The following is a 23,597-nucleotide window of genomic DNA, read 5'->3' on the forward strand; positions in this document are numbered from 1 at the left end:
GAAAGATAGAAACAGAGTCAATGTTTCAGGTCAAAAGGTCTCTGCTTCTCTTTCCACTGATGCTGCCTGACCTGCTGAGTGTTTCTAGCATTTTTTGCTTTGATTTACAGTACACATTTTGAATCCAGTAATGATGATACAAAAGAGACCCAAAAATGTTGTGTGTATTGGGTTGACTGCACTCATCCATTAAGCTCATACGTTTGTGGCTTTAACCCAAGCTTAAAAAATAGCCTCATAGTCCCAGCACAGGACAGAGAGAATTCTGCATGGTTGGAGGATCACTCTGATAGGATGTCAAACAAAGTCTCCGCTTCATCTGCCTGGGTCTAGTCATGTTTGAATTACCAACACTTATTAAGAAATTTCACGTGGCCATCCATCTCAGTTCTGGTGTGGTGTGCAAACAGCTACTCTACATAATAATCCTGATGGCACTTCACAAAATTATTTGTTGGAAAGGAGTTTAAACAGTATTCAGAGCAGAATGCTATTCAAAGAATTATGAAGGTTTGAGAAAGTTAGGAATTTCAGACTGGACTAGAGTCGCAACAAGTTGTTTTTGGTTAACACCCTTAAGGTAGTAACATTTCAAAGTGCGTCACAGGAGAAAATCTGATTCTGTGCCAGAATTCTGGATCATTGATCCAAGAGACACAAATATGAACGGCAGCTGGGAAACTCAAATGCAAGCAATTAAATGAAATCTGGAAATCAAAAAAACTAGTCTGAGTAACGGCAAACATGAAACTACCACATTGTCGTACAAACACAACAAGTTCACTATGGTCCTCCAGGGAAGGAAATCCGCCGACTTTAGCTGGTCCGGCCTGTATGTAACGTCAGACCCATCAATCCAGTTAAATGCCTTCTCATTTTCAGGGGCAATTAAGCTTGGACATAAAATGCTGGCATTGTCAGTGATGTCCACATCCTGCTAAGAAAGTTCAGGAGACCCTAAAACATGTTAAGAAATCAGGTTTTGGAAGAAAATTGAGGAGACTGTGCTTACGAGCTTGACAGACCCATCAATCTGGGAGGAAAGGAAATTGAAGTGTGGAGGAGATGCAGAGATCCCAGTGATTGGCAGAACAGGGAGTAGGAAGAGGTTACACAGGTAACAAAAAGCTGTGATGACCAGAGATGTACACAAACTCTATCTGTGGCTTGACCAGTGTTTTACACACTTCCAACATGACATCCCTATCCCTGTGTTCTATGCCAAGTAAATGAGAGGTGAAAGATTTAAAAGGGACCAGAGGGGCAAGTTCTTCATGTTGAGGGTGGTGCGCATATGGGATGAGCTGCCAGAGGAAGTGGTTGAGGCAAAAAGGACATTTGGATAAGTATATGGATAGGAGAGATTTACAGGGATATGGACCAAACATGGGCAAATGGGACTAGCTTGGTGGGCATCTTGGTCAGCATGGAAGGGCCTGTTTCCATGGTGTATTACTTGATGACTCTATAGCAACAGTATATCAGAGAGGTTACTTAAAACAACTGAGAGTGTAAGGGATCACAGATTCTAAACAGTGATTGTTAATTTTACAATAGGTATCAAGAAAATTTTCATCCAAAGAACAATTGATTGCTGCATGGTGGAACTTCAGGGTATTTCCAGTGAGTAAACAAAGGTGGATCAAATTGGCCTTCCTCAATTTTAAATATTTTGTGACCCTTATTATGTACTACTCCATCGTACAAAGTCCACCCCGTTCCGGACAAATGTGAAGTTTTGATGCAGTTACAGTTCATCTGGTGTCAAGAGTGAGCTCAGGTGATAAATTTAGCATGAACGTCAATGTACAAAGCTCTTACAGGGCTTGACAGGGTAAATGCACAGTTGAAGTTTTCCCTGACTGGGATACCGAGAACAAGAGGTGACCAGTAAGAGTCTTAACAACAGTCTCAAAATAAGGGTCGGTCATTCACCAAAGAGTGGAGAAGAATTCTTCACCCAGGAGGTGGTGCATCCTTTGAATCCTCTACTCAAGGAGGCATGGAGGCTCAATCATCAAATTCATTCAAAATAGAGATTGGTAGATGTTTAAGGAATCAAGGGATTCGGGTTCACTGCATAAAGTGTACTGAGGTATTACGGAAACACAAGAGATTGCAAATGCTGGAATGTGGAGCAACAAACAATCTGCTGGAGGAACTCAGGTCGAGCAGCATCTGTGGAGGGGGGGGGGGGGCAGGGGAGGAACTGTCGAGCTTATGGGTTGAAACCCTGCATCAGGACTGAGGGATTAGATCAGCCACGTACCTTAATGTATGGTTGAATAGGAATAAGGGGCTAAATGAGTCCTTATGACTCACTTTGGTACAACTGAGGTTCCCTGTTAGCTTGAGGGTAGTCTCTTCCTGCATCAAGGTTAAAGTACAGCCAACTGGCTACAATGCAAAGGCAAAACAATTGCCTTCTTCAAGGGGTACTTTGTTACCTCGCCAGCTGGTGCAGGAGCACAACAAGCGAACGTGCTCCCTCCCGCATCAGATTGTCCAGCTTCAGCTCCTCGTAAATCAGGTGCAGCACAAACAAAATGGCAGGAATGTGGCCAAAAAGAAGAGTGGTTGAATCCAGACCAAGGTTGGGAAATATCTCTTCCTTGGGATGTAACACCTTCAGGGGGTCTAAATGCAGAGCTCCAGCCAAAAGGTGAGACTCAAAATTACGATGATAGTCACACGCCAGGAGGTATTCCCAATCCTGAAAAGAAGGTACACTTTCATGAAGTCCAGTAATAAATCACAGGGAATTACAAGTTTCTTACCCTGGCAGTACAAATGGTGAAACAACTCTGCCCAAGCCCTGTTCTAACAAGCGATAACTTGGCTTCAAATGCTCACTTGAGTAGATCTTGTACATAGAGTCATAGAGAGATACAGCATAGAAACAGGTTCTTCAGCCCATTGAGTTCATGCCAACCATCCACTTACTCTAATCCTATACTCATCCCACTTTTTATTCTCCCCACATTCTCATCAACTCTTCCCAGATTCTACCACTCACCTACACACTTGAGGCAATTTACAGCGGCCATGTAACCCATTCAACCATACAAGTGTACTTTTTGTGTTCCGTAGTTGCCCCCTACTGTGTGAGTGAGTGGCTTTTGAACAATGAGTTAAATGGACTGTGTGTATCTGTGTATGTGGCTGTGCGTGTGTGCATGTGCCCACAGTGCTGCATCTGTGCTGGCGACATTTGTGTGTGCACTCACTTTATGGATGAGCATTAGCATTCATGCAGCAGAGCCTGGTTTCCAGTCACACTGGGGCCCCGCATCACTGGAGCGAAGCCCATGTGGCAGCTGGTGTGCAACGACCACCTTCTTTTAAAAGAAGTCACATAGAGGCAACATCCAGTCCACAATGAAGTTTCAGACCAGTAACATCAGGACCCCGACAGACAATCCCAACAGTGACAGACCTGAAAGTCACTCTGCTAGTATAGCTCAGGGACTCATGACGCTTTGACGTTAAGGTCACAGCACTAAGTGAAACAGCTGGAGATGGCCAGCTCAAAGAACAAGTTGGTGGGTACACCTTCTGGAGGGGCCAAACTATTAAAGGAACGCCATGGAATGAGCATCACCATCAAGAACGAGCTAGTCCAGTGTCTCAGCAACTCTACTCATGGCTCATTCTATCATGGAACCAACAAGCTACAGTCTTCAGAGGATGTGCACAAACTATGCAAGCTTTAGATGAGATCAAGGAGGGCCTCTTATGCCAACCTTGGAAAACCTTGATCCACATCCCAAAGGGCATTGATCCTCCTGGATGACATCACTGCCGGATTGGGAAGAGATGCAGCCCCCCAAACAAGCAGTGATCAGTGAGGAAGGAGTATGGGAGACTAACTCCAACAGGGTCCTTCTCTTAACAAAATGCTCAGAGAACCGCCTTGTCATAGTGAACATTCTGTGTTGGCAGGGAGTCAGACACAAGGTATCGTGACCTTCCAAAGCCACAACTTCTACCAACTAGAAGGACAAGGGCAGCAGAAGCATGGGGGACACCACCACTGGAAGTGCCCTTCAAGCCACACACCAACCTGACTTGTATAAATATATCGCTGTTCCTTCATCGTTACTGGGTCCAAATCCTGGAATCCTCTCCCGAACAGCATTGTGGATATACTCATACCTCAAGGACTGTCGCAGTTCAAGAAGGCAGTGCACCACCACCTTCTCAAGGGCAAGCTACGGATAGGCAATTAAGTGCTGGCTCAGCCTTCGAAGCCCACAGTGCTTGAATGAAAATATAAAAAAAAGGCAACACGTTGTCCAAACACTGGCACATTTTTGTTTACATAATTGTGCAAGTAAGGGACCACGAAGATGTTCACATCAACCACGCCATGATCGGCACTAATGACAGCTGGATAGACCACTGCCTAAAGTGCTGTATTATCTCCATCATTTGGCCCCATAGCATCAGTGTCAACAGAAGGAAGAAAATTAATGCTGAAGCCCTCAGGAACCCTACAGAGGCGGCCAGTCTCAGACAGTACCTCACAGACAACCTGCCAACTCCTAGCCTTCAGACTGTGTGCACAGTTTATGGGCTGTCCTGAAGTCTGCCATAACTGGCACCTGCAAAGAGACTCTTGGCTTCTCTACCAGGAAGTACAAGGATTGGCTTGATGAGAATGATAAGGAGATCGAGGAGATAGTTAACCACAAATGCAGGCTGTTTTTGGATTAGAAGCACCGCCTTTATTCAAGAGAAAAGAAACAGCTATGCGGGCATCCGAAGGCAGAGGTCCAGCAGAAAACTTGGGACCTAACAATAGCTGGTGGATGGAGCACAGGAGGTTCAGCAACTTGCTGACAGCCATAACATGCATGGGTTCGTTGGTGCTGTAAAAAACACCTATGACCCAAACACAAAAGATCCCACGCCTGGCAGCCAAGAACTGGGGGATGTGAACTCATCAGGGACAGATCAGGCAATGCTTGGTGGAAAGAACACTTTGAAGACTTCCTCAAGTATGACTCTATCCTCCATGTGAACACCATTAACTCCTTCCCATAGCAACCTATTCAGGCCAGCCTTACTGCCACTCCTGATCAGTAAGGAGTCGAGAAGGCCAGACCCAACTCAAACATAACAAAGCTTTGGGAGCAGACAGTAGCCCCAGTGAAATCCCAAAACTCGGATTTGGAGAGCTACTGTCGTGTCCACAATTTCATTATTCACATCTGGGAAGAGAAGATACACCAGGGACTTCAGCAATTCCATAATTGTTACCATCTTCGAGAAAGGTACCATCTGGATAAGTACATGGATAGGAGAGGTTTAGAGGGCTGTGGGCCAAATGCGGGCAGATGGGACTAGCTCACTCGGCAATACAGTCGGCATGGACGAGTTGGGCCGAAGGGCCTGTTTCCATGCTGTATGACTCTAGACCCTAGGAGGCAAGTCCAACTGTGGAAACTACAGAGGGGTCCCTACGCTGCCTGCCAGAGGGAAAGTCTTCACCAGGATCCTCCTCCTAGTGGTCAAAGAGCTGCTCCCAGAATCACAGGGTATGTTCTGTCCATCTGGAGGCACAGTGGACATGATCTTCACTGTGTGACAACTCCAAGAAAAATGCAGGGAGCAGTACCAGCTACTATACATGTCCTACTTTGACCTCACTAAAGCCATTGATTCCATCAAACAGGAGAAAGCATGGAACATGCTCCTCAAATTCGGTTTCCCAGCTTCCCAAAGGAATTTGTTTCCATCTTCCACTTGCCTCCATGATGACATGCAAGCTATGATACCAACAGAACCGACTCAGTGATGACCAGCGTCAAACGAGACTGTATCATGGCCTCAACTCTCTTCTCAATCTTTCTCACCACAATGATCCATCTCACTTCCAACAAAATTCCAGCGGGAGTGGAGATAACCTTCAGAACTAACGCTTCAACCAAAGGCAACTACATTCCAGGACCAAGGCAGTGTTGTCTTTGAGCACTATTGGAGGCTGAGGTCCAAGACATTCTCGACTCGTTGAAGTATGAAAGGCCAGGGGTCAGGTGACAGTGACAACACTACTGACCCTGACCCCCATCGTCGGATGATAGCATTGCCTATTAGGTCGGAAGCTACACCACTGTCAATCAAGGTTTGGCTCCACCCCATTAGGTAAACACCTTTGTCTTGCTGGACCACTCGGATTGGTCTGTGCGAGCACCTTTGTTCCTGGGCACATCTACTATTGGCCCGTTGAAAACACCTTTGTCCTTGCTGGGCTACCCAGCCCCCCAGCAGCATAAAAGTGCTGCATGTTTGGTTTTCTCTCTCCTTTCTGTCTCCGAGGATGTTGAGGTAAGCTGTGCACTACTTCAGGGCAGTTAGCTAAGGACTCCCGAGACCAAAGAGCCAATGTTTGTCCAGAATCAGGGTGTCCAAACATTGTACTGTTTATTCCTTGATCATTTGTACCCAGTTATTTTGTGTGTGTGTGCGTGTGCGCACGCGCGCGCACCTCACCCTCTGTCGCGATTTCCCTCCACATTCGTGATCTCCTGCTTGAGAGTGTGTGAGTGTGTATCGGTTCCCATTCATTCTGTCCCCATGTTTGTCTTTGTTAATAAACCATTTTTAAATTACAAAGACTGTGTGTCCAGACCTTTATCTTTAAGATACCAAAAGAACCTTTCTCACAACATTCGTTCACTAGTGCATGTGAAAGGATGGGTCTTAAATTCAAATTCCACAAGACTGAGATCCTGCCCCAGCTGCACCAGACTGCCCTCCAACAGTAAAGGTTCATGGTGAGACCCTGAAAAATACGCACAGCTTCCCATATCTCAGGAGTCACCTCTCAGTGAAGGAAGACATCCATGATGAAATTCATCACCACCTTCACTGAGCTGACAGCATTTGGTCGCTTCAAGTATTTGAAGATCAAAATCCTAGACCTGGATTGAAGCTCATCACCCACCTATGTGCTTCCCAGACCTGGAAAATCCACAGCAGGCATCTCAAGGCAATGGAAAATACCACCAACACCATATTCACAAAATCTTCCAAATTCACCAGAAGGCTAAGTGAACCTTAGTGTCCTCTTCTAGGGCAACATCCCCAGCATCTAGGCCTAGTCACTCACTATTTGCTGCATTGGGCAAACCATTTCATTCACCTGTCCGACACTGGACTCCCGAAATGGACAGTCTACTCTGAGTTCTGTCATAAGAGGAGATTTCTAGGGAGCAGAGAAAAAGATTCAAGGATGTGCTCAAAGCTTTCTTGAAGAAGTGCAACATCTCCACTGACTTCAGGGAACCTCTTGCCCATGACTGCTCAAAGTGAAGATGGAGCACTGTTGAGAACCTTGAGCCCATGCATCAGGAGCACACGGGTGCCTTGCTCGAGCTACAGGAGCACACTCCCTTACAAACTATCCACCCGCCTCATCAGCCAGCTCCTATCCCATCTGTGGAAGAGTCTGGCTTTCACACACTGACCACCAGCAATGGTGGTGGAGGCAGATACGATAGGGTCTTTTAAGAGACTTTTGGATAGGTACATGGAGCTTACAAAAATAGAGGGCTGTGGGTAAACCTAATAACTTCTAAGGTAGGGACACGTTTGGCACAACTTTGTGGGCTGAAGGGCCTGTATGTGTTGCAGGTTTTCTATGTTCTATGTTCATTAACCACCTCAGAACCTACACAAGACCAGGATGGAAGCAAGTCCTCCTCAACCCTGAGGGGCTGCCTAAGAAGAACTAAAAAGAACTGTGGTTCATGAGGGACTGCACATTACAAGATGGATGGAATAAAAGGATGAGAACTGCAAGCAAAAGGTAGTAGCAAAATGAGCAACAACTTGATGCCAAGAGTGATCCAACATGAAAATGGGTTTTAAAAAATATGGTAATGCAAAGCATTTTGGAATCACATAAGAGACATTTTGGTGCAGGTGTTGCTAAATGGGCATTAAAATAGGTTGGGTTAATTTGCCTCACCTATATTGACCTCAGTTGCTACTTGTTTTTGGGAGGCTGTTTCCAAACTTTGTTGACATTCATTTATTGCATGAACCTGGCAGAAATTCTCTTTCCTGAAGGATCCACTTACAACCAGTTATCTTACAAATAACCAGACTTATTGTTATGCAGTAGGGTTTGAGCTCCAGGATACTGCACCCATCCAGTGCAAACAATTCAATGCAATGAAACTCCCTCCCCCACCAGAAAAACAATAGTTTCCAGATTGCTTCCTGATGAAATATTTTGTAGAACGATTTCCTTACCTCGTCTGAGCCAACTTCTGAAGGCCTGGCTTTTTTGGCAGCGATCACAGGCGACAGTGAGCCTTCTAAATCAAGCTGTGTGAATCAACAGACATTTTATCTGTCACATTTAAATTAAATCACAATTGTTTAAGACTAAATTGTGACGGTCACTATATTCCTAAAATGTGCACCACTTTGAAATATTTTAATAATGTGGCAAGTCACTATCTAAATTCAAGTTTATTTTTATCACATTAAAAAAAACCAGAAATGTTTTGTGGACCAGACCTATTTATGACAAAGCAAAACCTGTGCAATTCTATATAAAAACCTCTTCAGATAAGCTTGCAATATGCAGCCCATTTTATCTTGTACATAATCACAGATTAGTATATGATTACAGAATTTCACAGCAGAATAAGTAACATATTGTCATGTGTGACTGCTCTCTGGTAGAATTATTCATTTCAACACATTTCCCTTCACATCCTTTTGTTTTTATTTTTCAAATAATTATTCAAAACACTACAAAAGGCAATTGTAGATTCTGTTCCCAATGCTTTCTCATGGGCCACTCATTGCTTTAACAGCCCAAAAGATTCCCCCAGTCAGTTGAAGAGTTTATTTTTAAACACTCTCATGATCAAGTAACTGATAGCTATCCATAAATGTCATAACGAAGATGTGCTATTCCCCTATTTTAGTAATTAAAGTTTGACTTTGCTGCACCTTGAGCTTTACCTATCTGAGGTATGTGGCTGCAAGTGTGTTAACTTTTCTGAGTAACAAGCCTCCACATAGCTTATTACAATGCTGCTGGGACGGGCCTCACTGAGCCCCTTCTTACCTCATCTTACGGAAACTACTCACTTCTCTCACTCTCTTTGATCAAAACAAAAGTTTCAGGGCTATTGGAAAGTATGGATGGCACAACTGAGGTAAATCTTTGGTGAGTACTCATGTCCATCTCTCAGAAAATCATCCAACTGTTGCCCACGGAACCAAGTATTGTCCGTGATTAATTAGGCAAATAGTGTGGCTGTCCTGTGCACAGCAGGATCCCACCAGCAAGCCCACCTGCCCGCTGACACGCCTGCAGGCGGTTGCAGACATTTTGTGCTGTTTCAGGTCAGAAGGTGGGTGGACTGACAGTGTCCCTCAGCAAACACCGATCTTCCCATCACCTCACCGGCCTCACACCAGGCCAATGGGAGCTGAACCTTTGCACTCTCTTGTCAGCATGTGGTCTCCTCTTCCAGTGACCCAGGCCCCAGCCAGAATTTTCAGTACACCCAGAGTTCTGAGTGGTAAGAGGCCGCAGACTGAGGGAGTATCCAGGAAGAAACAGGGTCCCTGGCTCAGTCTAGAAACAGGTGGAGATGCAACAGATGAACACAACCAGTTTCGAAGAAAGATCATTGCCCTCATCAATCTATTAACCAGACGGCTCCGTATAAAGTGAAATTATCTTGACAACACAGGCCTCACCCTATCAAAGATATTTGCTTAGTCCTATCTATCCCTCCCCCATTCTCTCTGGATCTTAAAATTAGCACGTTTTCTCTCTTTCCCAGTTAGATGAAGGGTCTCTAACCTGAAATAATAACCCCGTGTTTCTCTTTCTACAGATATTTACTGACCTCTGAGTATTTCCAGCACTTTCTGATTGTACTTCAGATTTCCAACATCTTATGCGTTTCAAAATGCAAAGAATGTTTGAACCGCTGAAATCTGGCCAGTGTTCCAGTCTCCACTACCCTTGCAATAAACTCTTTCAGCTATTGAAAGAAATATCTCCTAGATTTGCTGGGCTGAATAGCTGCCTCCTAGGCCATAAGGGAAGTAAAATATTCAAAATGTATAGTCATCTTTTTCTGGAGCTGAGTTCTAAAATAAAATTAACCATTGCAAATTCATAATAAAGTATACTTTCATTAAATGGTCAGATCTATTTTTAAACATGCAGTCATTGATGCACCGGCAACTAATGCCTACTTTTGATAACGGGTCTCCAACTTTAAACATTAACTCTGTTTCTCTTCCCACAGATGCCGCCTGACCTGCTGAGTGTTTCCAGCATTTTCTGTCGGAACCTGTGCCCTCCTGCCCGGGAGTACCTACTCAGAGTTAAAGTTACTTTTTTTGTCTCCATTCAGACACCTTTAACAATCCCTTCTGAAGCGAGGTAAGCCTCTGTGGATCTACAGTGGAGCACTTACTATGAAGGTTCTGTATCAAGTTAAGCAATTCCTCCATGTACAGAATGAGCCTATTTGTTAAAAAAATTTAAAAATTATATATATTGGAAATCTGAAATAAAAACAGAAAATGCTGGAAACACTCAGCAGTTCAGGACTCTCTTCCAACTCACCAACACTAGTCAAGTAAGCTACCAGCCTACACATCTTTGGGATGGGGGGGGGGGGGGGAAACCGGAGCACTCATGGGAAACCTATGCAGTTGTAGAAAGAATGTGCAAACTCCACAGAGCGAGCGCCAGGAATGAGGATTGAACCACTGTCATGGGAGGTGTGAGGTAGCAGCACTGCCTGCTGTGCCACTGTGCCACCAGATAAAAAACTATGAAAAAATATAAATCAGAAAGAGTCAAATAAAACTATGCAGCATTTATATGCAGTTAATTAACCTTTCCATTTTCTTTGAAGACATTCATTATAATCTCTTATTATGATGTGATTTAATCATCAGAAAAAAATAAAGTCCACACACGTTTTTACGCTACTGCGCATCAAAGTATTGAGAATAATAGAATGCTGGACCGAAACAGGAGCCCATAAGTTAACTCTGGGACTGGATATCCTGTTGCTAAAACTGTAAACATGCTTTCTTGGACTGACTCTGCCTCCTCCATATTCTTTCAGAATGGCTATTCATGTGAACGTGTTATTTGTTGAATGTGACCTTTCCTGTCAAATTAAGACTTTTTTAAAATACAGTTCCATTAAAAGTTCTATTTTGATACAGTGACTGTGTATTGGATTCCCTCCCCGGAGGGACTTGGCTTTTGCTCCTCAAAACTGAACCCAGGAATTTCCCAGATGATTAAATTAATCTGGTCTTAAAACTGGACAAAAATAACTTCTGAGCTTGAAGGCTGGAAAACTGGCATTGTGTGTGTGTGTGTGTGTGTGTGTGTGTGTGTGTGTGTGTGTGTGTGTGTGTGTGTGTGTGAGATGTATGTGCTTGTGGATGAGGCCCAGTCACATGATTGTTGAGCAGCGTGGAGTTTCCCCTGGGATAAGGTGGGAGCCAGGGAGGCTCAATGCACATTGTGACCACAAATAGACAGTGAGTACCGGATGAACATCAGGCCAGATGAAATAGCCCATCATGTTGAATCAGTATTAGTTGGCCAAGATAGCTGGAGCCTTCAACAGATATTATAATTTTTGTTTAACATTTCTGATATGCCACAATGACATAGAAGGAGGGCAGTCAGCCCACTATGTTGGCTCTCAAAGCAATCCCATCAATTCCACTCCTCACTTAATTCCCTGCAACCTCTTACACGCAGCCATTAACAACTCACTGATTCTCATAGTCCAAGTGTTGTAGGTCGGTGTAGACATTGGCCAGGACACCAGTGAAAATGCTGATATGCTCTTCTTTGAAATGGTGATCCAGAACTATGAGCATCTTACTGATAGCACATGAGGAGGAGGAGGAACACAAATACTGCTGGATTTTATCTGGGACATTAAAGAGCACACCTCGGGAATTAAGTATACGAGTCAGCCAGAAATTGTGACCATATGAGGCTGCTGCAGCTGGAATGCGTTAGAATATGTTCCCGGTGCCTGCAGCAACACCGTGCTGCCTAAGTGTGCCAAAGGCATGAATCAATGTCTTGAACAAATGGTATTTTTTAAAATGAAAAAACTCTACTGCAAAAGATTATTTTATATAATCAGTCCCTGTGCCTTGGGATATTTTACTACACTGAAAGTGGTATACAAAAATGTTGCTAGAAATTCAAAATGAAGCCCAAACACCAGAGGGATGCATCTCAAACAAAGAGTGTTATGACGGTACCAAATGGGCACAAGGAACATATGCCAACACATTCCAGGTGTAGTAGCAGTAGACTTTATCATGTTGTTTCACTCCCCCCACATTGACCAACGTGATGTGGTGTTATGGACTCAGTGAAAGTCCCTTTAAGATAGAGAGTGTGTGTGTATGTGTGTGTGGGGCGTGCTTACGTCAATAGAAGATAAAGGACGTAATGACGTTGTTGAAGAAGGAAGAAGAAGAAGAAGAGAGAGAGAGAAGGGAGAGAGACACCAGCCTGCTTGTTTTTCTCTATCGATGGATGAGAAACAATAACTGTGTTTGCCACTGAAATCCATGTATGGAAGTTGGAAGTAATCCGGTGGAGTTCACTTTGTTGCTGACCTGTAGAAGGAAACAGGTATTTGTGTGTGGACGACCACGGTTCGGATGCTTTTCGGGGTGAGGAAGTCACTACCGAGTAAACACTGAAGTGTCGTTTGGGTTCCATCGTGGAACATTTGGATTTCGTATGTACTCTCTCTATGTTTTTCTACATCTACATCTTATCTTCAGACAACGGTGGTTGTTGAAGAAGCCCTTGCTCATGTTTCACCTTATGGCTTGCGGAACTGAACTTTAAGAACCATTCAGGAACTGGGAGTTTTGGACTTTGTCACACACACACACGAAGAGTTTAGTTTTGGGGTTAACGTTCGAGGTTTAACATTCTTAAATTCTAACATACTAACATTTTTTTTTACTTTTATTTTACGTATTATCATAAGTAGTGATTAATAAAATAGTTTTTAACACTGAATCATGCTCAGTGTGTTTCTTTTGTTGCTGGTTTGTGACAGTGGTGTGTGGAAAAACCTGGACAAGAGCTTTGCTCTTTATCAACAATATCCTAAGACATCCAGTTAATATTGAAGACACGAGCAACAAACGATCTGCTGGAGGAACTCAGCGGGTCAAACAGCGTCTGTGGGAGGAAAGGAATTGTTGATGTTTGGGGTCGAAACCTTGCATCAGGAGGCATGATGACGTGACACATGACGTCCCGATGCAGGGTTTCAACAATTCATTTCCTCCCACAGATGCTGAGTTTCTCCAGCGGGTTGTTTGTTGCTCTAGATTCCAGCATCTGCAGTCTCTAGTGTCAACAATGAAGAGATGGCTGACAACACGCAGGTAGGGTTTTTCCACCGTACCGCCATTTAGTTGTTAAGGCTCATGGACCAGGGTGCTATCACTACATTCAAAACTTACTACCTGCAATGCATAATGAGCCACATCACTTTGGATTTGAGCGGCAATAACAAACCTAGAAAATCTGGAAGAGGTAAATGATCAAGGCAGCCAATGTCTACATCAGTGCCTCTTGGAATGATGTAAACCATGCAATAATGAATGCTGCATGGAGGAAATAATGATCAGAATGGGTTTTACAAACCCAAAAGATCTCCAAGAAGACATTGTCAAGTTGGAAAATGAGGCTGGGTTTGATGAAGTGGATCAGGATGATGTGGAACAGTTACTGGAATCACACGGTGAAGAGCTCACAAACGAGATCTGTTATGGCTTGAGGTCACAGGAGGAGCAAGAAGCACCCAAAATAGCATCACCACTAAAAAAACAGCTTACCACAAAAAGGCTATTGGAGGCATTCTGCCACCTGAGAAATCAATAGCCATCTTCAAAGACGACAATCTCAACAAAGTGCAGCACTGGATGCCGCCTCATGATGGAAAGTTGGATGTTCTGAAGTCCACTGAATCCTTCCTTAATCCTCATAAATCAGCCACACAGGAACAATCACAGGAAGAGTCCTTTCCTTCAACATCACACGCTCCATCAAGTTCACCAGCACCACCGTCATCCAAACACCAGTGACTGTTCTGCCTCTCACCTCCCCTGCCACCAACTCAACAGGCAAAGCCACTACAGATTAGGAACAGGAGTAGACCACTCAGCCCCTCGAGACTGCTCCACAACATGTGGCTGATCTGACTGTAAAGTCAACTCCACATTCTCACCCACTTGTGACCTTTCAACACTTTACAATATCAAAAATCTGCACTGAAGAAATTCTGCTTCTAATAGCCTTTGATGTGTTCCAAAACCTCATGAATTTCTGAGGAAAAATTGGCCATTTCTTTGTCCTTTATCTTGACTCGGTGACCGCAAATTCAAGATTCTCCGTCAAGAGGATGTAATCATCTTGTCAAGACCCTCAGGATCTGGAGCACAGAACAAACTGCTGGACTGATGCAGGGCCTCGACCCAAAGCGCCAACAATTGTTTTCCCTCCTATAGATGCTGCTCGATCTCCTGCTTCCTCCAGCAGTTTGTTTTTTTTTTGTTCCAGATTTCAGCATCTGCAGTCTCTTGTGTCTTCACCCTCAGGACCTTTTATGCTACACTTGGTTAGTATCCTAAAGAGGTAGTTATGTTGTTACGGATCAGGTTGATATTTGGTGAATATCCCTTTAAGGCACCTGGACAGTAGAGGAGTAGTGTGTGTGTGGTGTCATCACGACAGCAAGATTACAACGTGCTGACGGTTTTGCTCAGTGAGTCGAGGAGAGAGAGAGAGAGAAAGAGATAGAGAGACTGACTGACTGACTGACTGACTGCTGGTCTCTGTATCAATGGATGAAGAACAATAGCTGTGTCTTCTCACATACAATCCACGTATGGATTTTTGGAGTAATCGAGTGGAGTCCACTCTGTCGTTAACCTGTAGTGGGAAACAGGTATTTCTGTGGGCGGCCACGTATCGGATGCCTTCGGGCTGGCAGATACTTCGGAACAAAGCAATGGAGATCATCGGTGATTGAGGTGTCGTATGGGTTCCATTGTGGAACATGTGGATTTTGTAAATTTTCTCCATATTCTCTCTACATTTTCTCTTCAGTTAATGGTGGTTTTGCAAAAGCCTTTGCTCACGTTTCACCTTATGACTTGCTGAACTGAACCTTGAGAACTATTCCTGGACTTGGAGTTTGGGAATTTGCCACACACACACTTTTAGTTTAGTTTTGGGGATTATGTTTGATATCTAACATTTTTACTTTTCTTATCATTACAAGTAGTTAATAATAAAATAGTTCTTAACACTTGTACATGACTCGGTGTGTTTCTATTGTTGCTGGTAAGTGACAATGTATGTTTTATTATCTTAATTTAACAATTAATTATCAATAAAATTATATTTTAGACACTTTGTTGATGTATTTTCAAGTATTTAGTTTTTTTTAGGCTGAAATTCTTGAGCTCTGAAATGCAACCAGAGTTCTTACACTCTAATGGAAGTGTAAAAAGAGATATACGATTTACAAATTTTTGCTCAACAGTTCCTGGAATGTAACACCTTTGTGAGTCAAGGAATACCTAGTATTTTAATAAAGTGATTCCATCAGCGGTGTGTATGCAACACTATTCAACTGCTTCTTTTTTATATTTTGAGAATGTTTCATTCTAAATCAAAGAGCATGCATTCAAATTTTCCATTTTGCAATAATTTAGTGTAGAACGGATGCAACTCAGTGTCACAAACCAGCAACAAAAGAAACACACTGAGCATGATTCAGTGTTAAAAACTATTTTATTAATCACTACTTATGATAATACGTAAAATAAAAGTTAAAAAAAAATGTTAGTATGTTAGAATTCAAAAATGTTAAACCTCAAACGTTAACCCCAAAACTAAACTCTTCGTGTGTGTGTGTGTGACAAAGTCCAAAACTCCCAGTTCCTGAATGGTTCTTAAAGTTCTTAAAGTTCAGTTCCGCAAGCCATAAGGTGAAACATGAGCAAGGGCTTCTTCAACAACCACCGTTGTCTGAAGATAAGATGTAGATGTAGAAAAACATAGAGAGAGTACATACGAAATCCAAATGTTCCACGATGGAACCCAAACGACACTTCAGTGTTTACTCGGTAGTGACTTCTCACCCCGAAAAGCATCCGAACCGTGGTCGTCCACACACAAATACCTGTTTCCTTCTACAGGTCAGCAACAAAGTGAACTCCACCAGATTACTTCCAACTTCCATACATGGATTTCAGTGGCAAACACAGTTATTGTTTCTCATCCCTCTTTAGAGAAAACAAGCAGGCTGGTGTCTCTCTCCCTTCTCTCTCTCTCTCTCCTTCTTCTTCTGCCTTCTTCAACAACGTCATTACGTCCTTTATCTTCTATTGACGTAAGCACGCCCCACACACACATACACACACACTCTCTATCTTAAAGGGACTTTCACTGAGTCCATAACATCAGTAAAAGGAGGCTTTCTCCTTCAGTAACACATACTTTGACAAGTCTCCTTTGATATGTCTTAAAATCCTATTTAATGAACCTTCAAGGCATGTTTTAGAGTGAAATGATTTATTCTTCTTATAAAATATATCAGTCCTGATCCTCCAATCACATAATGCTTCTAAACAAATGTGCTGCATCTTGGAAACATTGTTAGCAATCTTTCTATAACTGTAGCAATATCAATCATCAAACCATATGTTTTTCAACTCCTGCCCCTTCTCCCTGCGATATGAAATCCGCTTGCATTTCCAAGGTGTACTCACATTGCGTGTCCATGCAAGTCGGTCTGTGCTGTAGCCCATCATGTTCATGAGGCAGGTCACAAAAAGATTCCACTCCGAGTGATAGTTAGGTCCTCCGGGAGCATTGTAGGTGTTGTACCACTTAATCAAAACCTGTACCGCAACCTCTTTTGGGAGGATGTACTTTATAGCTTGCAAGCATTTTTTCACTATTAGAAATTAAACGAAAACAATGTTGATAATGTTTCCTTTTGCAGTGCAAAGAAATGCCCAATTCCATACTTAATTCATCATGTATAATTACAGACCTTGTGAATTGTACATATAATGGCATTTAAATACGTTGAAGAATATCAAGATTTTCTTGCACTTACCCAGTTGAGAGTTTGTTATTTCAGGCATTGAGATCCTAATTAAATTGCCATTACTCATTTCCTGAAGAGAAATAAAACAAAATACTCAGTCATTGAATGAAGATACGCAGACAAGGCTCACTTTATAAAAAATTCATTTAACAACCAGTTTAATCCGCCTGCATGACGTTGTCTGACTGTGTCTCAATTCACAACACTCTTCGAGCTGGGTCAGAAAGCTGGGTTTAGGATGGCTGGTACCCCAGTGTGGTTGGGGAAAGAATTACACAGGCATCATCTTGAGGGCCCCATCTGCCCTTTAAGGTGGACCTACGGTGGACCTCAAGGCATTATAGTGAAGAACAGCTGGGAAATTACTCCCATTTCACTGGATGTTACTTATCCCTTCACCTGTATAGGTTCATCTCATGACTACATGTCTGCATGTTGTGTTTCAACACCTCAAAAAAAAGTATTTCATCAGCTGTAAAATGCTCCACTGGAGATAAAGATCATTTTGTAATTGCAAGTCTTCCTTTCAACATCTTTTAAAAAGATGGAAAATAGATCAAATCATGTTTCACCTGGATGTGTGACCTTTATTCAAAGCGTAATTTACTCCTTCCCAGTCATTTGAGGCGTACTGCACCAATGTAAAACAGTGCAGTTATGAGTGAATAAGGGCTCCAACAACCAATGTCCTGTGGCAATGGGAACCAGATTCCTTTCAGTGTACCTCATTCAGTGTAACCAGTGTACCTCACACTGCAGCTGCCCAATATCTCCACTCTTATTAGAAAATACTAAGCAGAGCCAAGCCTCACAAGCTTTGCAGACACACCAGAAATTCCAGATGATAGTGCATCCAACAAGCAAGACCACAGCACGAACTTACCAGGGTAACTCTGTTTTGGACTGGATCCCGAAGGGAATGAATATATGTTCCCATCTGATGGAAAGTGCAATCATCCATGTAGGTCGAATCATGAATCTTAGTGGAATCACTCAGCTCTGGGACTGGAGAGGGCCACACAGTCTTAAAACAAAGCATCAAACACCAATTGATAATAACTCAAAATCAAAATACTGGAAATCTAAAATAAAAAAAAAACAACTGAATATGATGATAAAACTCAGCAGGTTAGACAGTATTTGTGGAAAGCAAAACCGAGTTAACACCTCAGTTCAATGACCTTTCATCAGAACATCTGGTCACTGAACTGAAACATTAACTCTTGCTCTAAAAAAATGTTGCCTGATCCACTAAATATTTCCAGCATTTTCTGTTTTTATGCCAAATAACAATTATTTCCTCACAAAACTCTGCCTGTGTCTTTAAACACTAGCTTGTAAAATACTTAGCACCCCTCAAAGGAAAGTATTTTGCTTCAAGTAATCAGAATAATTACATACCAGCCAGAAACAGTCCTACGGTAAAACTTGACTACAGAAAAACATGCAACTGTTGAAATATCACAACATATCCAAATAAAGTTATTTTAAATTTAGTTAGTAAGGTGTCAAAAACTAGTATTATACTGACTTTAAAATCAGAGTACCATCAATATTAAAAAGTCAGTACTACACTAGAAATTATTATATAGCTTTCTGATCCCCTAGCACTCTGAAGCAAATTGTATCGTCCATCCAGAGGTGCGGTCAGCAATATACGCCGCAAGTGTTGGCTGCATATGGTACTGTACAAATACTATTCTCATTACCAATAACGTAATGGAAGTTTAAGCTTTCTGAAAACAGCATTATTCTAAGAGGTGAGACTCTGAAGCCAAGGAAAGGGAGTGGAAAATGTTTGTCTGAAAGGAATTTGATCCAGTGGGAGAATTGAAAAATATGGTATAAAACAGTAAATTGGAATATGTGAGCGGAGATTTTGCAAATAATGGAACAGAAAGGGACCAACTCAGTGCTATTGCTACAGTGCAAGCTGCTACCTAACCAAGAACCAGTAGTCATTTTCTGTAATAGAGTGCTGGAATGGTAAGTCAAAGGACAGCTGTGTTAACCTAAACTGAGATGAACAAAATGGTATTGTTTCCTACCTCGTCCAGTGCACCAGGATGTCTGCTTGAAGGCCTAGCTGGAGTACTAACACTGCCTAGCGGAGTGCTAGGTCGTGGCATTGGGTTGGACACTGATAATGAAGGAGCTGGAAGCCCAGCAATAAACACTTTTCCAACCTTTAAAAAGAAACAGAACTGTACACCTTAAACATGCCTGATAATCTACAAATCATAGTGTCATCAATTGAAAATTCAGACTGCATGAAACATGATGGTGAGGAAGACAAAATGTGTGCAATGAAGAGAACTAATTTCAAGGGGTATATTAACATTGCTTTATAGGAAAAGCCCCAGTCCTGAAATACCAGAGAGGGGAAAGCTTCTCCAAACCAGTGTCACTGACTCTTACATCTAATTCTTTTGCCTGTTCTGGGAGTTAATAGTCAGCAGTCAATAGTAGAGTTTATTGCCATATGCACAAGTACACAGGTGCAATGAAAAACCTACTTGCAGCAGCATCACAGGCACATAGTAACATCGTTGTCCTCAGTACTGACTACACCAAATCCAACCCTATCCACTCCTCCTCCGTTCACCCCCATTTGGTGTCAACCACAAATTTAGCAATTGCGTTTACCATTCTAAAAGCTGAACTGTTACTTTAAGTTGTGAACAATAGTGGCCCCAGCAGTGATTTCTGTAGAACTCCACTTCTTGTGTTCTGCCATTCTAAACAGCTCTCCGCCTTATCTTGCAGACAGGCTGCTGTCCAGTGTGCCACCTGCATCCTTGCTCAGCATATTCTGACACTGATCTACTCTGTTGTACCCTAGCAAAGGCTTTTCAGAATTCTGCAGTAAATGCATTTACTTACAGCAGCTTTATTTGATCTCTGTCATCTCTTCCAAGGATTCAGTGAGCTTGGTCCTTCAATGTTTCTCCATTTTCTGCATTAGTTGGCATTCCATTACTTTTCCCCACCAATATTAAGCCTGTGCATTCAAGTGCCCCTGGACATATCCTCACTTTGGAAAATCAGACCACCAGGCTGTGCTCCTTCTCCCTGCTTACAAACAGAAACTGAAACGGGAGGATCTGGTACGGAGAGTCGTGCAGTGCTGGTCTGAGGAAACAGATGAGCTCCTACGTGACTGCTTTGAGACAGTGGACTGGTCCATGTTCAAAGACTCAGCTGCCAGCCTTGATGAGTATGCCACCACCATCACAGACTTTATCAGCAAGTGTGTGGAGGACTGTGTACCAAAGAGGACAATACAGGTGTTCCCAAACAGGAAGCCATGGATGAACCGGGAGATCCACTCCCTACTGAAGGAGAGGACTGCTGCACACAAATCTGGTGATCCTGATCTGTACAAGAGATCCAGGTATGACCTTCGAAAAGCTATCAGGGATGCCAAGAGACTATACCAACTCAAGATAGAGTCCCTGACCAGCCACCAGTTATGGCACGGCTTACATGCCATAACAGGCTACAAGATGAAGTCAGGCTGCATAGCTAACAACAGCGCATCCCTTCCTGATGAACTTAATGCATTCTATGCGCGTTTTGAACAAAAGGGAAGTGGATTGTCACCATCCACCCTGACGGCCACCAACGCAGCTGAACCTGTGATCACAGTGGAGGACGTAAGATCAGTCTTCCGGAGAGTGAACACGAGGAAAGCACCTGGCCCAGATGGTGTCCCGGGCCGCGTGCTCAGATCTTGTGCTGATCAGCTGGCAGAAGTATTTGCGGACATATTCAACCTCTCCCTGCTTCAATCTCAGGTTCCCTCCTGTTTTAAGAAGACCACTATCATCCTGGTACCAAAGAAAAGCAAGGTAACATGCCTCAATGACTACCGACCAGTGGCTCTGACATCCACCATCATGAAGTGCTTTGAGAGGTTGGTCATGGCATGCATCAACTCCAGCCTACCAGACAACCTGGACCCATTGCAATTCGCTTATCAGCGAAACAGGTCCACAGCGGATGCCATCTCCCTGGCCCTACGCTCAGCTCTGGAGCATCTGGACAGTAAAGACACATACGTTAGACTATTGTTTATTGACTACAGCTCTGCCTTCGATACAATAATTCCAAGCAAGCTTGTCACCAAACTCCGAGACCGAGGACTCAACACCTCCCTCTATAACTGGATCCTTGACTTTCTAACAAACAGACCGCAATCAGTGAGGATAGGCGGCAATACCTCCGGCACGATTATTCTCAACACTGGTGCCCCACAAGGCTGCGTCCTCAGCCCTCTACCCTACTCCTATACACTCACGACTGTGTGGCCAGATTCTGCTCAAACTCCATCTACAAGTTTGCAGATGATACCACCGTTGTAGGCCGTATCTCAAACAGCGATGAGTCGGAGTATAGGAAAGAGATAGAGAGCTTAGTGGAATGGTGTCATGACAACAACCTTTCCCTCAATGTCAACAAAACTAAAGAGCTGGTCATTGACTTCAGGCGGGGTATATGCACCTGTCTACATCAATGGTGCTGAGGTCGAGAGGGTTGACAGCTTCAAGTTCCTGGGAGTGAACATCACCAACAGCCTGTCCTGGTCAAATCACGTAGATGCCACGGCCAAGAAAGGTCACCAGCGCCTCTATTTCCTCAGGAGGCTAAAGAAATTTGGTTTGTCCCCTTTGACTCTCACCAACTTTTACCGATGCGCTTCTACTTCCTCGGGAGGCTAAAGAAATTTGGTCTGTCCCCTTTGACTCTCACCAACTTTTACCAATGCACCATAGAAACCATACTATCTGGATGTATCACAGCTTGGTACGGCAACTGCTCTGCCCAAGACCGCAAGAAGCTGCAGAGAGTTGTGGACATGGCCCAGTGCATCTCGGACACCAGCCTCCCCTCCTTGGACTCTGTCTTTACCTCTCATTGTCTTGGTGTAGCAGCCAGCATAATCAAAGATCCCACCCACCTGGGACATTCTCTCTTCTCTCCTCTTCCATCGGGTAGAAGATACAAGAGCCTGAGGGCACGTACTACCAGACTGAAGGACAGCTTCTACCCCACTGTGATAAGACTATTGAACAGTTCCCTTATACAAGGAGATGGACTTTGACCTCATGATCTACCTTGTTGTGACCTTGCACCTTACTGCACTGCACTTTCTCTGTAGCTGTGACACTTTACTCTGTACTGTTATTGTTTTTACCTGTACTACATCAATGCACTCTGTACTAACTCAGTGTAACTGCACTGTGTAACGAATTGACCTGTAAGATCAGTTTGTAAGACAAGCTTTTCACTGTAACTCGGTACAAGTGAAATAATAACCAATACCAATACCAATATCCCAACTGCCTTAACTATCGGTATTGTGCTAACTATCCATCAGCCCTATTGTTCTGGCTTCCTGTTCTCACCAAGTCTGTCTCTTGTAACCTCACTTTATCTGTCACCGACTTGCACCATTTCCCACCAGGTTTGGTCTTTCCACCCAACCTGAGGGTATAGGAAGGGCCAGTTGTTTGCAGGGCTACCTGTGGTGAGTTACTGACTTAGCTATACCCTCAGCTGCTCAGACACCATTCACTAAGGGGAACGCACAAGAACTGAATCAGCACTGCTGCTAAAACGCTGCATCAAACTGGAGCTCCAATCTAGCCAAAACGATTCACGGCTTGATATGACAAGGAAAAGAAACTGAAAACCACCTAAGATATAAATTTGCTCTGATTTGTCAACAGTTCATGAATTAAATATGGCTGTATTTTAACTCAACATTTGTCTCCATTACCAGATCCTCAGCATTTACTCTAACAATGTTTTGCAATTCACATGGTGCTGCTTTCACATAGATTCCCTCAACTTTCATTAGGTTTTTGTACCAGAAGTGAACACACACCATGCACCAACAATTGAGCATTGAGCTCTTCCTGCACTGAACATGGTTAGTTACTTAATTTTTCTTCTATCCTCCAACAACAGCAGGATTCTTACAAAGGATTTCATTCTCCATAAAACTGTTGTCACATTTTGTAAACCAGCAAGATATATTAAGGTACCAAATGCAGCTTTCAATGGCTATAAGAACAGCCTGTGCAAAACCATTCCCTCAGGAAACTTGTGAGCAACTTTTGCACCAGTACCTCTTCCAGCTGTGGTTGCTTGGTAGCATTCTTTCCTCAGAAGCTCTTTTCCAGCATTTATCCATCAAGTGACTACTTAAAAAAAAATCTGCTCTATCTTTATTAATGGGGGTAGGGAAAACACAGTGGCACAGCCAAAAGAGCTGCTGCCGCACATCTGCGGTCCTCTGGTGCTGTCTGGGTGGAGTTTGCACGTTCTCCCTGTCAGCGTGCGGGTTTCCTCCAGGTGCTCCTGTCCCCTCCCACACCCAAAGATGTGCAAGTCAGTAGGTTA

At 43.3% G+C, this 23,597-nt stretch overlaps 1 protein-coding gene across 2 annotated transcripts in view; it reads right to left on the reverse strand.

Moving 5' to 3' along the window:
• The window catches only part of anapc1 (anaphase promoting complex subunit 1), a 167,657-nt gene that overhangs the window by 107,298 nt on the left and 36,762 nt on the right, over positions 1-23,597 (reverse strand). For both annotated transcript variants that reach the window (XM_052025123.1, XM_052025124.1), the window contains exons 14-19: positions 19,238-19,375; positions 18,073-18,213; positions 17,199-17,259; positions 16,846-17,033; positions 8,263-8,337; positions 2,448-2,713 (exon numbers count right to left, since the gene is read on the reverse strand). In XM_052025123.1, the coding sequence (XP_051881083.1) occupies positions 2,448-2,713; positions 8,263-8,337; positions 16,846-17,033; positions 17,199-17,259; positions 18,073-18,213; positions 19,238-19,375 (869 nt within the window). The remainder of the gene's footprint in view (positions 1-2,447; positions 2,714-8,262; positions 8,338-16,845; positions 17,034-17,198; positions 17,260-18,072; positions 18,214-19,237; positions 19,376-23,597) is intronic.

The sequence above is a fragment of the Pristis pectinata genome, chromosome 10 (assembly GCF_009764475.1).
Source record: "Pristis pectinata isolate sPriPec2 chromosome 10, sPriPec2.1.pri, whole genome shotgun sequence".
NCBI lineage: Eukaryota > Metazoa > Chordata > Chondrichthyes > Rhinopristiformes > Pristidae > Pristis > Pristis pectinata.